Source organism: Meles meles, chromosome 8 (genome assembly GCF_922984935.1).
Source record: "Meles meles chromosome 8, mMelMel3.1 paternal haplotype, whole genome shotgun sequence".
Lineage (NCBI taxonomy): Eukaryota > Metazoa > Chordata > Mammalia > Carnivora > Mustelidae > Meles > Meles meles.
In genome coordinates, this window is record NC_060073.1 from 79,413,857 (window position 1) to 79,429,020 (window position 15,164).

Sequence of the window (15,164 nt, forward strand, 5' to 3'; positions counted from 1 at the left end):
TCGTTGGCTTGTCCCCTGGCTCCTACAGGCAGGAGTGAGCTAACCAACAGCCCTCAGCGCGCTACACTCCTCACGATCTGGTAGCCGGGAACTTCATTAACAACCGAGACATCAGAAGTGCCGGTTGTTTGTGGCCTCTTTAAAATGAAAAATTCATCTCGAAGCTAAATTACAACAAGTTAATTACAGAGCCTGGCTGATGGCAGACAAACTGAGAGAGAGCGAGGTAGGGACTGGATTTTCAAGTGCAAACGGCAACCGCACTCACATGTGCCCCGGGACGGCAGGTCACGTCGGGGCCTTCCCTGGGGGGGAAGACTGAGGGCTCGCACCATCAAGGGAGTCGGCCTCAGATCCATTCATTTATTCAACACACCCATGCTGGGCAGCGAGGCGCAGGGGACTAGCTAATCACACGCAGAGTGGCTCACCCCCCCCCATTCATTCACTCACACACTTCCTGAGCACCTACCATATGCCTGGCACGGTTTATATGCGCTGAGTGATCGGCCACCAATACCCCAGACATAAGGCCACGTCCACGTGCCAGGCACGCACTTGGCAGTGGGGACGGAGCGACGAGCAAGACAAAGCGTGCGCTCTGACAGGAGGAGACGGAGGAGAGAAGATGTGTGTGACAGAGCCGGGGACGTGCGGTAACGCAGGAGTGTTACAAGGGACCACGTCTGAGCAGACAGCAGAAGCCTGAAGAGAAAAAGTGCAGCCAGCCTTGAGCACAAGGAGGGGAGGAAGGGGCCGGGCAGGGAACAGGAGGGCAGAGGCCTGGAGGCAGGAGCCTACCTGAAAGGTGTGTGGGAGCAGAGGTCCGCGGAGCATGAGCGAGAGACGAGGGGCGAGATCAATCCAGAAAGGACTCTACAACCCCCCGGCGAATGTCTCAAAGCCTATTATTTGTGCTCTGCTGCAGGCCCTGATTGCTGCTGCCCAAATTCAAATACTCTGCAGAAGGGAGTCCGCATGCTAAGTTGCTCTCAAATACTGACACGGTGGCATGTCTGCCTTCCCAGGAGTCTCCAGGAGGGTCAATTTCGGGGGTAGGAGAAGGAGAATGATCCCATCAGACAGCGACCTTGGGCTGCTGAAGTGCAGTCTGTCACTAACAAAGCAATCAATATTTGGTCTTTAGTTTAAATGCCACCTTTTCTTGCTGTACCTTAAGCTGTTTTGCCAAACTGAACAGTCAGGGGGATGGTCCGGGCAAAGGCCACAGGACCAGAGGCTTTCAAGTGCCGAGGATGAGGCTGACTGATATGCCAGCGGCCTGTCTGCAGAAGCCATGAGGTTCCCCCGGCCAGCAAAGTGCCTGCCTCCGGCCCCTGGTTCCTCAGTCTCCGGACAGGACAATTTCACTTAATCCCAGCTCCGATCTTAGTCCTCTAGCTACGAAGCCTGAAGCAGCCCCCGGGGCCAACAAAGCACAGTGTAGATTTGGCCTGGCGTTCCAGGCCCCAGGTGCTGAGCCCAAGCCTGTTCCCCACATTACATAGAGCAGTCATACTCCTGTCCCTCTGAATGCAGAGGCAGAACAGGCCAACACATGCCTAGTCCCAGGGCTCTTCATCTTGGCCCGCTGCATGTAATGCTCTTGCCGCTGAGAAAACATCCTCGATCCCCTAGCAAAATCAGTTACCTTTTGCCTACTCTTATGCCTTTAAAATGGCCCTTCCTGGGGCGCCTGGGTGGCAGTCAGCTGAGTATCTAGCTCTTAGTTTCAGCTCAGGTCTGATCTCAGGGGCATGAGATCGAGCCCTGCGTGGGACTCTGTGCTCAGTATGGAGTCTGCCTGAGACTTTCTCTCCTTCTGCCACCCCCGCCCCCGCCCCCGCCCCCGCCCCGCCGTGTGCTTGTGCGCTTGCTTTCTCTCTCTGAAATAAATAAATCTTCAATAAATAAATACATAAAGTGGCCCTTCTTTCGCTCTGCCTCTTCAAAGAGTTAGTAATTCTCTGTCCACCTCCCCTCTCCCACCAGAGGTTTACTAAGTATTTGCTGATGATAGAAGCCTGCTCCTCTTACTTATGGTACAAGATCAGAGGTTTGAGGTTTTCCAGGACACATGCCTTCTCCCCTATTCCTGTATCACATTCTCCCCGAAGTATTACCAGTACCTCATGCTAGACATCTCTCAAACGTCTCCCCACTCCTCCATCCCCACTACCACCAGGTCAGGCCCTCACCCTTGCTCGTGAGGAGTTCCACAACAGCCTCCAAACTTGAGTTTCCCTGCCTGAACTTCCTGCCTGCTTGAGCCCTAAAGAGTGCAAACATTTCTAAATCCTTCTAAGATCACTGCCTGTGGCTGTGGGCAAAGGACACTACGACTTGCCCATCCCCACATGCAAGAGAGGTGTGCATCCTCTTTGGCAAAGACATACGGAGGACTCATTCATTTATGTATTTTTAAAGATTTTATTTATTTATCTGAGAGAGAGAGAGAGAGACAGCATGACGGGGTGCAGGGGCAGAGGGAGAAGCAGGCTCCCCACTGAGTAGGGAGCCCCACACGGAGCTCGACTCCAGGATGCCAAGATTATGACCTGAGTCAAAGGCAGACACTTAACCCACAGAGCCCCCCAGCTGCCCCTGACAGACTCATTTAAACCTCATATAGGTTTTAAACTCTCATTGTGGGTAACTCGTGAGCCAAAACACATTCCCGGCATAAATATGCATTATTTGGTATGTTACGGTTAACCGCCAACCAAATCATGCTAGACTAACAGTGAGAAAGCTAAGCTAACAGTAATCGATAATTCAACATCTAGATTCTGAGAAATTACAAATTACCACGAATTCAAGATGGCCTTGCCATGGCATGGTTACAGCACCATCTCCAACATCCACAGGAAGTCCAACAGCCTATAGGTCTGCACTTCACGGGAGCCTCAAACACACCACTTCCAAACACGGCAAGGCAGCCAAACCCCAACGGAACAGGAATGGAGTCATTCATAAACTCCAGCAGGGTAGTAATTTAACACCAACTGCAGTTCAGTGACTTCTAAAATGTCTCTGGGATTCTTGGTAGACAGCCTATGGATGTACCTTAAACTCGGAAGTCTGGCGTTTTGAGTCCCATGCCCACAAAACCTAATAAGAGGCCCTGTGTGTCTGAATTGGGTCAATGCCATTAAGAAGTCTTGAAAAGAGGCCAAGCCTGCAGAATCCCTGCTGCAAAAAAACAAATCTGACCCAGGAACCCCCTGCATAGAATCCCATGGGGACACTCTATGACATGATTGGGCCCCGAGCCCACCGGTCAGTCCCCAGCCCACGCCTTCACTTGCAGCGGCCGCAACCACCCCACATAGCTCTCAGGGTGTGCCACGCCCTTGCTGACCTCCCAGGCCTCCGTCCATGCAGCTATCTGAAATGCCCTTTTCCACCTCTTTTCTCCTAGTCACTCCTCCCCTGCTTGGCAAACTCCACCTTTGAGACCATCCCAACCTTGAGCTGAAGGCCCAAGAAGAACAGAGAGTGTCACTCTGCTGAGCCAGATTTCCCTGCTCAAGTGTTGGTCTGTGTGGTGCCACAGACACACAAGAGGAAAGCTCAAGGTTAAGGTGAGGAGCACAAGTGGGCTTCAGGGTAGGAGAAATGGGTTTAAAAAGGAAAGCTGTGCGCTAATGTTTAGTGTGTTTCTTTTTTTCCCTGTAGAATGTCAGTCTTGTCTTGTACTGACCTGGAACCAAGCTTCAGTCACGATTTCTGGAGCTAAAGGCTATGCATGTTCTTACACTGAAATATCTGGAAGGGAGGCTACTTGGAGAGCAGCAGGGGTATTAACATTTTAGCAGGTTACATATTGGTTAATTGCTTATTAAAGTTCCACACGAAATAGTGGTCCCCCTCTGTGTCCTACGAGTTGATTTCTGGAGTTTAGAAGAACAAATCCCACGCCCTCCCCCCCCCCCGCCATACCATTTCCAGAACAGGACATCCATTCTAAGTACATCTTTACCAGGATGACAGTGATTTTATTGTCCTTGGAAAATCAATGTCATTGCAGCCTGCCAAGGAAGTCAAGAGTGAAAGGTTAAAGTGTTTCACAAGCCACTTGAACATGACGTCAAGAGTTCTGTGAGACCTCTAGCCAGGTCTGGAGCCCAGGCCATGCAGTCCTCCCCGTGGGCCATGCTGATTCATCCAAGCACAGAAAGAGGTCACGGACAGGTGTGGGCGAGGAGTGAAATGACATGACAAGTGTTTTAAAGGTCACCCTGAGCCCAAAGTGATGAGCAGAGTGGGGTGGGGTGGAAATAGGGCAAGCAGTTCAAAAGCCTTTACAGGAACCCAGCAGCTACTGGTGTCATTGGACTTGGGGGATGGATATGGGAGGGCGGCAGATGAATTCAAGATCTACTTTAGGAGCATTGCAAGGACCAGGGGATCTGGAGGAAGACAAAGGTGAGTGTTTAAAAGATGACTTCCCAGTTTCTGGTTGGAAAAAGTAAGTTAAGAGCTGCACAACCTAATGAGATGGAGGGAGGTGTGCAAGGGGGCTGTGGTAGAAAGAAACCAAGAGATAAAAACTGGACCCCGTGACTGTGAAGCACCTGCAAGACATTCAAGTTTGCTAGCTACTATAATAGGTATAAAATGTCCTATAAAGCACAGAGAAGTCACGTGGAATGACAAATGCCTGAATCTTCTCACCAGTGACCCTTCCCACCTTCCTCCTGGGGTGCTTGGATGTCCTGCCACTGGGCCACCTCAAGGTGGGGGCACCACAGAAGGAGCGTATGGGGACAGACTTGGCCAACCATACACAGGCTGCTTCAATGACAACCCTCAGTAGTGATGCGGACACCAGCTTTGGGGCCAGGAAGGCAGTCATTTTAGCAATAAAATGATACTTGCATCATGGCACAGTGGGAAATATGGAGCCCAACATCTTCTTCAGTTACAGGCATCATAATAGGTTTGTTGATTTCTCAATATTGATGTTTTCAAGGAGTCCCAGCAGAAGGGCCTGGGTACCTAGTCTTGTGCCCTGACGATCAGACCACTGGGAGCACCAGCCTGCACGGGGGATTCCAAGTAGGACTGTCTCCAGGGGAAATGCCAATCTAAGGTGGCATCAGATGCAGGGGAAGGTCTCTCTCCCACACCAGAAGACCAGAGAAGACAGCCTATTTTAGGAAAACAATGACTCACTGAAATCACACTCTGCTCTTAAGTTAATATGCCTCCTTCTGGACTAGAACCTGGTTTCCTACCGTGATGGGTCTACTTCCAATTCCCCATTAAAGGACAAATCAAAATGCCATTTAACAATCTGCTTTCTAATTAAAATGTGAGCCATTTTTTAGAAATCACATTTAACTACACAATTCCACATGGCAATAAAGCACTGTGCTCTACGGCCCTGATTAATAGAAGCATTTGCAGTTATTTAAAGGAGAAGGGAGAGAAAAACCATCATTAGAAACAGCTAGATTAAACCCCCGTTAGTGTCTTTCAGTTTACTCATAGAGTAAGACAGCGCACTATTAATGTAAACTAATTAAATTTCCTGCATTTAAAATAAGCCCTAACAAAAAGAAAACTTAGGGGATTGACTGGAGGGCCCTGGAAGGAAGAGAACTACTTTGTCAAGAAAGCTGGGGTGGGGGGTAACACCATGGTCAGGCTGCATCCCCCTTCTTTTTTTTTAAAAAGGTTTTATTTATTCATTTGACAGAGAGAGCGAGCGTGAGAGAGCGCAAGAGCACAAGCAGGGGGAGTGGCAGGCAGAAGGAGAAGGAGGCTCCTTGCCCTGCAGGGAGTCCCTGACAAGGGACTCGATCCCAGGAACCTGGGATCATGACCTGAGCCAAAGACAGATGCTTAACCGGTGGAGCCACCCAGGCGTACCCAAACTGCATCTCTTAACAGATGGTTAAGGTCAAGGGTCCTCTCTCCAGAGGGAACACAGGGGGTGGGTAGGAGAGAGGGCCCCAGGTTTTGTGATGGCAGCAGTGGCTTCCAAGGGGAAGGATCAAAACGGTGCGGCAGGGAGAAAAGCTGAACTCCATTCACATTGGTCACATGACCTCATGGAAAACATCTAACTTCTCTGAGCCCGACTGCCCATCTCCTGGGACTGGCAGGTGAATGCAAGCTGGGGATGTGTGCAGAAGCACCCTGTAATGCAAAGGTAAGAGACAACTACTGGTTACTGGGAGGTAGGAAGGGTTAAGGCAAGGACTCTCAGTCGATGGAGACCTACAAAACTGGGAAGATCAATAAGAAACTTCTTTGAGACATTTAGCAGTGCAGTACACAGCTTGAGAAAAGGAACCTGAGCACTCATTCATTTAAAGCAAAAGGGTTTGGAGCAGGGAGGTGGTGAAGACGCCACTGTCTGTTGATGGGAGCAGCTCAGAAGATCATGCAGATGGACGGAGGAGGGGGTCTGCTGACCATCAGACAGGAGGACCCCCAATCACAGCATGACCAAAACCCCACTTCCGGCAACCTCCATTCAACACCGGCCAGGGGAAAGCCACGCTCCCAGTCACTGCTGTTCTGACTTGCCTGTCAACTCCCTTCCCTTTCCGTTGCTGGGCTATTGCTCTTAACATGGGCCCATACTGCCCCTCAAAAATAAAAAGTCAGATAGAAAAGCCTTCCTATTCACTCCATTTCACCAATAGCCCCAAAACAAAAGACATCTAGAGATCAGCAATTTCTGAAGAATGCTCGAAAACAGAATCGATTTGAGAATGACAGCAGTAGAGGGACAAAGTGGACCCTCCAGGAGCTGACTGTCTAGTCGGGAAGCCTGATACCCTGTTCATCCAATACATGTATGTTTATCGAGCATGTCCCAGCACATTCAGATATGCCCTCAAGGAGCTTATAACAGACAAGGTGCAAACAGGCTACTACAATCAAGTGTGGAAATACCAGGAGCGTGGTGGGGGAAGGCTCATGGAGAAGGAGAATTGGCAGAAGAGCGGCCGGGGTGGGGGGCACGAACAGGCATGTCAAGCCCATTACGATATACATCAGTGAGAAGGAGATAGTATGACAGGGGTTCCAAAGCAGGAAAACTCACTACCAGCCAGAAGGGAATAAAAAGGCTGGATTTCCAGGATGTCTGGGTGGCTCAGTCAGTGAAGCATCTGACTCTTGATTTCGGCTCTGGTCATGGTCTTGAGTGAGGGGTAGGCGAGGCGAGGTAGGAGAGACGGGTGGGGGGCTACATGACCAGGCTCACGGCAATCCCAGATGTGGAAAAATGTTATAGGCAAGATACTAACCAGAGAGAAGGGAACATTAACAAATCCGCCTTGTTTGTTCTAAATATAGAGGAGACGTTTTCCTAATATTTACAAATCCACCTTTGTTTGTCTTAAAGGTCACAGACAAAATATTTACCAAGTTCCCTGGTCAGTTTTCTAGAAAAGACCCACCATAAAAGCCCTCAGTGGCCAACCACTTTGGACCCCTGTCACTCTTAGAGAGCTCCTTTCCCTTCCTTTCTGTTCTCATCTTCACTTAATCAACTTTCACTTCACTTCACTGTTTTGCCCCCGAGATTCGTCTCTCGAGTCCATGAGACAAGAAGCCTCAGCAGTCTCAGGGGTCCTGAGATGGAGCCAAGCCCCGGGTCTGGCTCCACACTCAGCGGGGAATCTACCTAAAGTGCTCTCTCACCCGGCCTCTGCCCGCCAACCCCTCGCGCTATCTAAATAAATTAAATCTTTAAAAAATACGTACATAAAAGGCTTGATTTCCAGGGAAGTAAAGACCTTCAGGGATCAAGAGGAACCTAGCCAGGCCAAGAGGAGGGGAAAGAGCACACACAGGACTGGGAATGTTTGAGGAATGCCAGGAACAGAAACCTTGCCCCAAACACTGGTTTCCCTGATAAGGGAATTTTAGTAGGTACAAATTTACTTCCACTTACTTTTTCTTCAACTTTAAGAACTGCAGTTTCAGTACTTCCAGCAAACTGACTTCCAGTAAAGGTAACTTGAGTTATTCCTGTTGAGAAATCAGAAAAAGAGGTGTAATAGGTTTGGGGGAACTACCCCTTCACAGACCTCCTTTTTTGGGACAGGCCCCACAGTCCAGGCTGAGCAGGCAGGCCCATGGCTTCCCTCCCCGGACTGATTAGCTTGGAGATGGATGCTGCCTCCCTCCCCCATTTGAGGATGAAGATGTGTAAATTTAGGCAAGCAGCGGTGGGTCCTTATTCAGAGAAAGACACACACACACACACATACAAACGCACACACAAGGGTGTGTGTGTGTGTGTGTGTGTGTGTGTGTGTGCGCGCGCGCGCCTACCATGCACCATGCAGGCCCTGAATTAAAGGGCCTTCCCACTCTAGCTCTCCGTAGGCTCTGTGGTTGGGTCATACCACAGAGACTGAAGTCAAGAGCAAGCCAGGACCTTCACCCTTGACAGGATGACTTGCCTACTGCTGGCTATCAGAAGCAAAGGATTTACAAGATTCCTCTGGCTTCTGGGCCTTCTAAGCAGCCCCGTGCTCCAGGGGCTTTCACTCAGCAGGTCACAGAATAGCCCCAGGACACCAGCTGACCTGCAAGACAGGCTAACGGGCAGCGCTCCAGTCTGCTCACTCCAGACCTGGGTCTCCAGACCTGCCCCCCCCGTCTCTGCACTCTGACCAGGAGAGCCACCTGTGCTCTAAGCTCAGTCCTACCACCTCCTCTCTGGACCTCAGTCTTCTCATCCATAAAATAAGGGTGGGAGACTAGACCACTGGTACTCAAAGGTTACCCACTGAACTCTTTACTGCTGGTTCATGAGAAGACAAGCACAGAAATCAAGAGAAGCTGAGAAGCTGTTACAGCATGTAAGATTGTCACACAGCCCAACATGCGATCAGCAGAACAGTCTTGTTGAACGAAGCATAGGTAAGTCTCCTGCAGCTGCCGTAACAAGTTATCGCAAGCTAGATGGCAGGACACAACACCAATCTATTCTCTCACAGTTCTCGGGTCCAGAAGGCTGAAATCATAGTGTAGGTAAGGGCCGCGATCCCTGCAGGGGCTCTGGAGAAGGTGCACCTTTCCTTTTCCAGCTATCAGCACTCCTTTGCTTGTGGCCACATCTCTCTTCTGCTTCACTGCCTTCTCTGTGCGTGTGACATCGCCCTCTTCCCCTCTCTTCTAATGACACTTGGGATGGCACTGAAGGCCCACCTGGATAATCCGAGATGATCTCCTCTCAAAATCCTTATCTTAGTCACATCTAAAAGACCCTTTCTCTAAACAGGGCAACATTATTGGGAAACATCTTTGGGGCGACCATTGAGCCCACAATAACTGATACGGGTATTGCCCAATTTGTGTGTGACCAGTTGTACCGGTACACATCGTACATCCATATCAGAGCACCACCGGGGGGAGAAAGACCATCACCCTGTCTTTCACACAGCTAGGACCCCTGCTTTTCCTCTGCACCAGTGGAGCCTGGACTGGACAGGATCAGATTGCAATTAGCACCCCCAGGAAAGGAAAGGTTAACAGGTAAGGAACAGGTGCAAACTCTCCCTCCGCCCTTCCCAAGCTGCTCTCCCACCATCTTTGGCAGCCAGTAGAGGAGCTGTCCCTTCCTTACCCCACCCTTCTGTGCCTCAAGCAGTTTTAGTTGAAAAGTAGTTAAATTGAAAAAAGAAAAGTAGTTAAATTGACCTGTTTTCTGTTCAAGTGTTTTCACAGTTTTCAATTTTCAGAGTTTCAACAGATAAGCTTGAGAACAGAAATAAAACTGATTTACTAAAATGCTTGTACACATAGCACTGTCCTGGCACTCATACGTCCTCTCCCCAACACCCCTCCCTGGTAACCTCGAAAATGCTCAGGCTTCATAACAAAATGGAGAAAGCACTTGATCTCTTGAAAAAGCAAGGATATCACTTCATTTGAAGTCTTCTTGCCTTGTGAGACTCTTTGCTAAAGGAACCACTACATTGAGTCGTTTTGCTATGTAATATGTCAATCTTAAAAGGGCAGATGATGTTAAAAGTAGCTGAGAATGTTTAAAATGATAACACTCGATGCAGGTATGGCCACAGTAAAATGGGCACTCTCATCATTCAGCTACTAGTAGGAGTTATATAATAGGCACAATCTTTCTGGAAAGCAATTTGACAAATTCTTATTAAGTGGCTTAACTCACACATACCCTTTGACACTATAATTCCATTTTCAGAACCTTATATTAGAGAATGAATCAGAAGTGGGGACAAAACTTAATGCTCAAAGGTATCTGTGGCAGTATTATACATGAGATAAAAAACTGGAATAAACTTCATAGCCCACAAAAGGAAGTGATGCAATGTGATAAATTATGGTACATTCACAAATATGGTTTTATGCGGCCACTAAAATAACATTTTACAAAGAATTTCTCATGAAAATAATAATTCCAATAATAACAACTAATCCTTACAAGGGCCAGGTGCTATACTAAACTTAGTATTCCCACGTTATAGAGCAGAAAATGGAGGGAGCAAGAATTAAGACACTTGCCCAAAATCATCCTGCTAGTAGGAGACAGAACGGGGGTTTGAGCCCATGCAGTCTGGCTCCAAAAGTCCACTCTTAAGTCCTATGGCTTATGGGGCTAAAAACTGGCCCCAAAGACATTATGACCCAACCCTGGGACCTATCCGTGTTACTTTATACAGAAAAGGGGTCTCTGCAGATGTGATTAGGATGTCTTAAGCATCTTAAGAGCGCTTAGGTGGTATAGTCGGCTAAGCTTCCAACTCTTGGTCTTGGTTCCAGTCGTGATCTCAGGGAGGTGAGTTCCAACCCCACATGGGGCTCTGGGCCTAGTGCAGAGTCTGCTTAAGACTCTCTACCCCTCCTCCCTGCATGTACACATGCTCTCTCAAATACATAAATAAATCTTAAACAAAACAAAACTTAAAAATAAAAAAGATAAGCACCTTAGGATGAACAGATATCCTTGATTATCTGGGTGGACCCTAGAGGCCTATCTCCAGAGGCAGAGATTACACACACACACACACACACACACACACACACACACACACACATGTGCGTGCACTCATGAGAACAAAGGCAGACATGGGAGAGATGAGGCCACATCCCAAGGAATGCCAGCAGCCCCTGGAAACTGGGTGGGAAAAGCAATGGCTTCTCCCCAGATCCTCCAGAGGCATCACAGCACTTTCTCTACCTTCCGGCCTCCAGAATGTGGAAAGAATCCATTTCTGTTGTTTTAAGCCTCCCCATGTGTGGGAATCTGTTACAGCAGCCCCCAGAAACTAACACAAACTCCCCCGGTGCATAGCTCTCAATGCAAGAGAAAATATTCTTATGCGAAATAGGAAAAGTAGAAATCGAAATTTAAACACAATGATCTTAATTATGCGTACACAAATGCATGCAAATACAACAAAATGGTTTGCAGTGATTATCTCTGAGTATAGAATTATGGGTAATTTTCAGCATTATACATTTTGATATGTTTCCAAGTTTCTACAATTAGTGTGTATTACTTTTACAAAGGGAAGAAAATTATTTTTTAAAAAAAATTAGCTAAATCATGTTATTCCTGAAACTCTAACTCAATCACAAAAATTAGAAATCAAGAGGGCCCAAACTCCCTGAGAACAAGACTTCTTAATTCAGTCTCAGAGCAACACCTGAAAAATCAGGCATCTAGATGCACGCTGTTCTCAAAGTGACTCCACTCAACCCTCGGCCTCTCTAAAGCCTATTAATTTTCAGACTCTGGCAGGAACATGAAGTGGCTAAAAAAGTTTCAGGCTTTGAAACAAAAGGATAATTGAAGCCGGTAAATGTTTTCCTGTTTGTCTATCCATATGAGGGGGTGCGGGGAGAGGGGCCGTGGGAGATTTCTGCATACTCCCGGAGCTCATCCGGCCCAAAGAGGTTTGGGTCACATGCCAAGAACCAAAAGCACTGGTTAATAAACATGTAAATGTTTGATTTCTCTCTAGGTGACTTCACAGACTGAAACATCAAATTAAACACTAGGTTAATCTTCTTAGTGAAGTCCTGACTCCAAGGCTATTCCAATACAAAACCCTCCTGCTGTCATCTGTACAGACCGGCAGAAGACCAAAGGCCAATTTTACCATATCAACATCATGTCCTTTGATTCATGTAAAGAGTGTATTAACATTCCCCACCCCCCGCCACGTACAAGTGCTACCAGATCAAAATAGAAGGTAGGATGTGTTGTGTTTTGTTTTGAGTGAAAGAGAAGGGAAGGTCACTGGTCCTCTCCAGAACGCGCGAGGTCAGAGCAGTGGGGCGTGAAAAGCATGTAATTAGGTTTTATTCAGCCCACCCTGTAGAGTGCAGCGAGTTCAGGCACTGGGCTGACTGGAGACCACCATGTGGAGTCTGTTCTTTAGCCTCAGATTTTTCAGAGTATGCTTTTTCATTCTTTACTCAGCCAAGCGATACAGACACACACCTACTATGTGCCAGGCACTAAGTCGAAGTTGGCTCACATTCTGAAAGATCTTATCTCTGCCACACAACCCTCGCAGAAGAAATGACTGGGCAAACAGCCCACATCTTAATGATCTTCATCAGTTGTTTGGATCATAAGAATAAAGGCAGTGGCAAAGTGTTGTGAGGAATACCTAAACAGACCACACAGAGCCTTGAAAATGGGAAAAACAGAAAGCAGATGGCTTAGCACTGTGTACCTTCCTATATACCGCTTGTAATTTTGGGTGATCAGTTGATGCACACTTGAATCTCCCACTTGACTATCTACTCTATACAAATGGTTTATTAGCATTTTCTCCAAATCCTTTGTTGTTGCTGTTGTTGTTTTCCGCTTGCATTACATGCCTAAATCTACTAGCACCTAACCTTAGGAGGGACTCATAAAATAGCTCAAATATAAATCCATACACAAAGGAACACATGTAATGTTTCCTCATCTGTAAAAGTAGAAAAGCCAGGCTACACAATTATTTCCCAAGGGAAATCCTTCCAAGAACCCTAATTCTATGAGATATGCCAAGAAGAGGAGATTCCCACGCTATTTAACTTTGGAAATACCACATCCTATAGCCTCCCATCTCCCTTCAGGATTCACAATGCACATTATACAATGAAGGATCTGAGAAATCCTTCCATTCAAAACCTGCTGACCATCCTCAAATCCAGTTAAGCACAGACGCCCCTGCTGCTTACACTTACTGGCATCACGGAGAACAACTGTCATAAGGAAATTCTGAAAAATGCTAACTCAAACTCTTCATTGGTTCAAAAAACATGTATGAAGCCCTTGCAATAATGATATGACGATGATGAAAAGAGCCAACACTAACAAGTTAGCATTTAATAGGCAGATTGCTCCTGGGCTACTGCCACCAAGATAAGTATGAAACGTGGCTCATGGTCTACAGTCCACTGGAAGAGACTTGAGAACACATGATCAGTAAAAGCAGTATATATAAAAACACGTGTGTGTGTGTGTGTTTGTACACATTTGCATACAAAGATGGAGAGCTGGTGAGGACAAGTGTTCCCAGCAGATTTAAAGCAAGGCAGTCCGGTGAGTGCGGATGAATGAAGACAACATAGTTTTCAAAGTATGTTCCCAGACCCTCTTGGTGTTTGCTGCAAGGTCAAAGCTACCTTCACCTGGGTTGGCACCGGCCAGACTCTGCAAAAGCAACACTGGGTAAAATTGCTGGTGCCTTCGCAGCAATCCAGGAGTGGCATGTGACTCTATTAGTTGCCCCTGTATTCCCCATGGCCACGTACTCACCATTAAAAAAAAAAAAAGTCAATTTCACCTAAGAACATCTTTGATGAAGCAATAAGAAAGTATTCATTGTATTACATATCGACCCTGAAGTACACATCTTTTCAATATCCCAGTTGAAGAAACCGGAAGCCCTCAGAAAGCACTACCGGGGCCAGGCGAAGTGCGTGGGCTGTGGGGAGGAGCACTTGTGTGACGAGGCAGCGAGCTGCATCAGCCGCCCTTCAGGGGCCATCATTTCTACTTGAAAGGATGGCAGAAAAACTGTGGGTTATTCAGACTTGGGTATTTGTGGAAATTTTCTCAAAAGTGAATAAAGGAAGCTGGTGATGTCAAGAAAAACTGATTATATCTGTTGCTAAAAAAAAAAAAAAAGTGTGAGCTTTCAAGCAAAAACTAAAATTGTGGAAAAACTTGGCTGAGCCATGGTGAGCTGTGGGTCTTCCCCATACTTGGACTTTCCAGACGACAGTGGTATAGTGCCCTTAACAAAAGTGCTGTTTTCCAAATGGCTCACGTGTGATGTTTCAAAATGCATGGGAGAGCTTTCCAAAGTGCAAGGTGGACCAACAGATTTTAATGGAACAAAGTATGAAAAGTCCACTCATGGGGTTTCAGATTCTCCGCTACAACAAACCTTTAGAAAACTACCACTTGGGGGTGCCTGGGTGGCTCAGTGGGTTAAGGGTCTGCCAGTGGCTATGGTCATGATCTTAGGGTCCTAGGATGGAGCCCCCCTCCACTGGGGAGCCTGCTTCTCCCTCTCCCTTCCCTGCTTCCCCTGCTTGTGCTTTCTCTCTCCCTCTATCAAATAAAAAAAATAAATAATCTTAAAAAAAAAAAAACCTACCACTTGTCAAGCTCTGTTGTAGTTTCAAAGACTACCCACAATTAACTGAAAAGGTTATTAAAATACTCCTCCCTTCCCTAACTACATATCTGGGTGAGGCTGCATTGTCTTCTTACAGTTCAACCAACTCAACATATTGCAACAGAATGAATGCAGAAGCGTTTATGAGAATCCATCTGTCTGCAGTGAATGCAGACATCAAAGATCTGGACAAATGTGAAACAAAGTCACTCTTCCCATTAAATGTTTTTCTCTTAGAAACTGTTATTTTTCATTAGAAATGTTATTTTATCATGTAATGGGTTTATTACTGCTATAGGTAAACTAATAAGTATTTTTAAACCTTTTCCATTTCAATTTCGAATACAGTAAAGATTGCTAAATATAATCCACATTATTGAAAGTTCTTTGGGGAACTCATTAATTTTTAAGAATTTTTAAAGACAAAGGCACCTGGGTGGCTCATTTGTTTAAGGGTCTGTCTTCGGCTCTGGTCATGATCCAAGGGTCCTGGGATCGAGCCCCATATTGGGCTCCCTGCTC

The 15,164-nt window shown here is 46.9% G+C and overlaps 1 protein-coding gene across 7 annotated transcripts in view; it reads right to left on the reverse strand.

Moving 5' to 3' along the window:
• The window catches only part of SMCO4 (single-pass membrane protein with coiled-coil domains 4), a 58,969-nt gene that overhangs the window by 11,964 nt on the left and 31,841 nt on the right, over nucleotides 1-15,164 (reverse strand). For all 7 annotated transcript variants that reach the window (XM_046016976.1, XM_046016975.1, XM_046016977.1 and 4 more), the window contains one exon: nucleotides 7,919-7,995. Coding sequence is in view for 2 of the 7 variants with exons in the window: in XM_046016971.1 (XP_045872927.1) it covers nucleotides 7,919-7,995 (77 nt within the window). In the remaining 5 variants the exon portion in view is untranslated. The remainder of the gene's footprint in view (nucleotides 1-7,918; nucleotides 7,996-15,164) is intronic.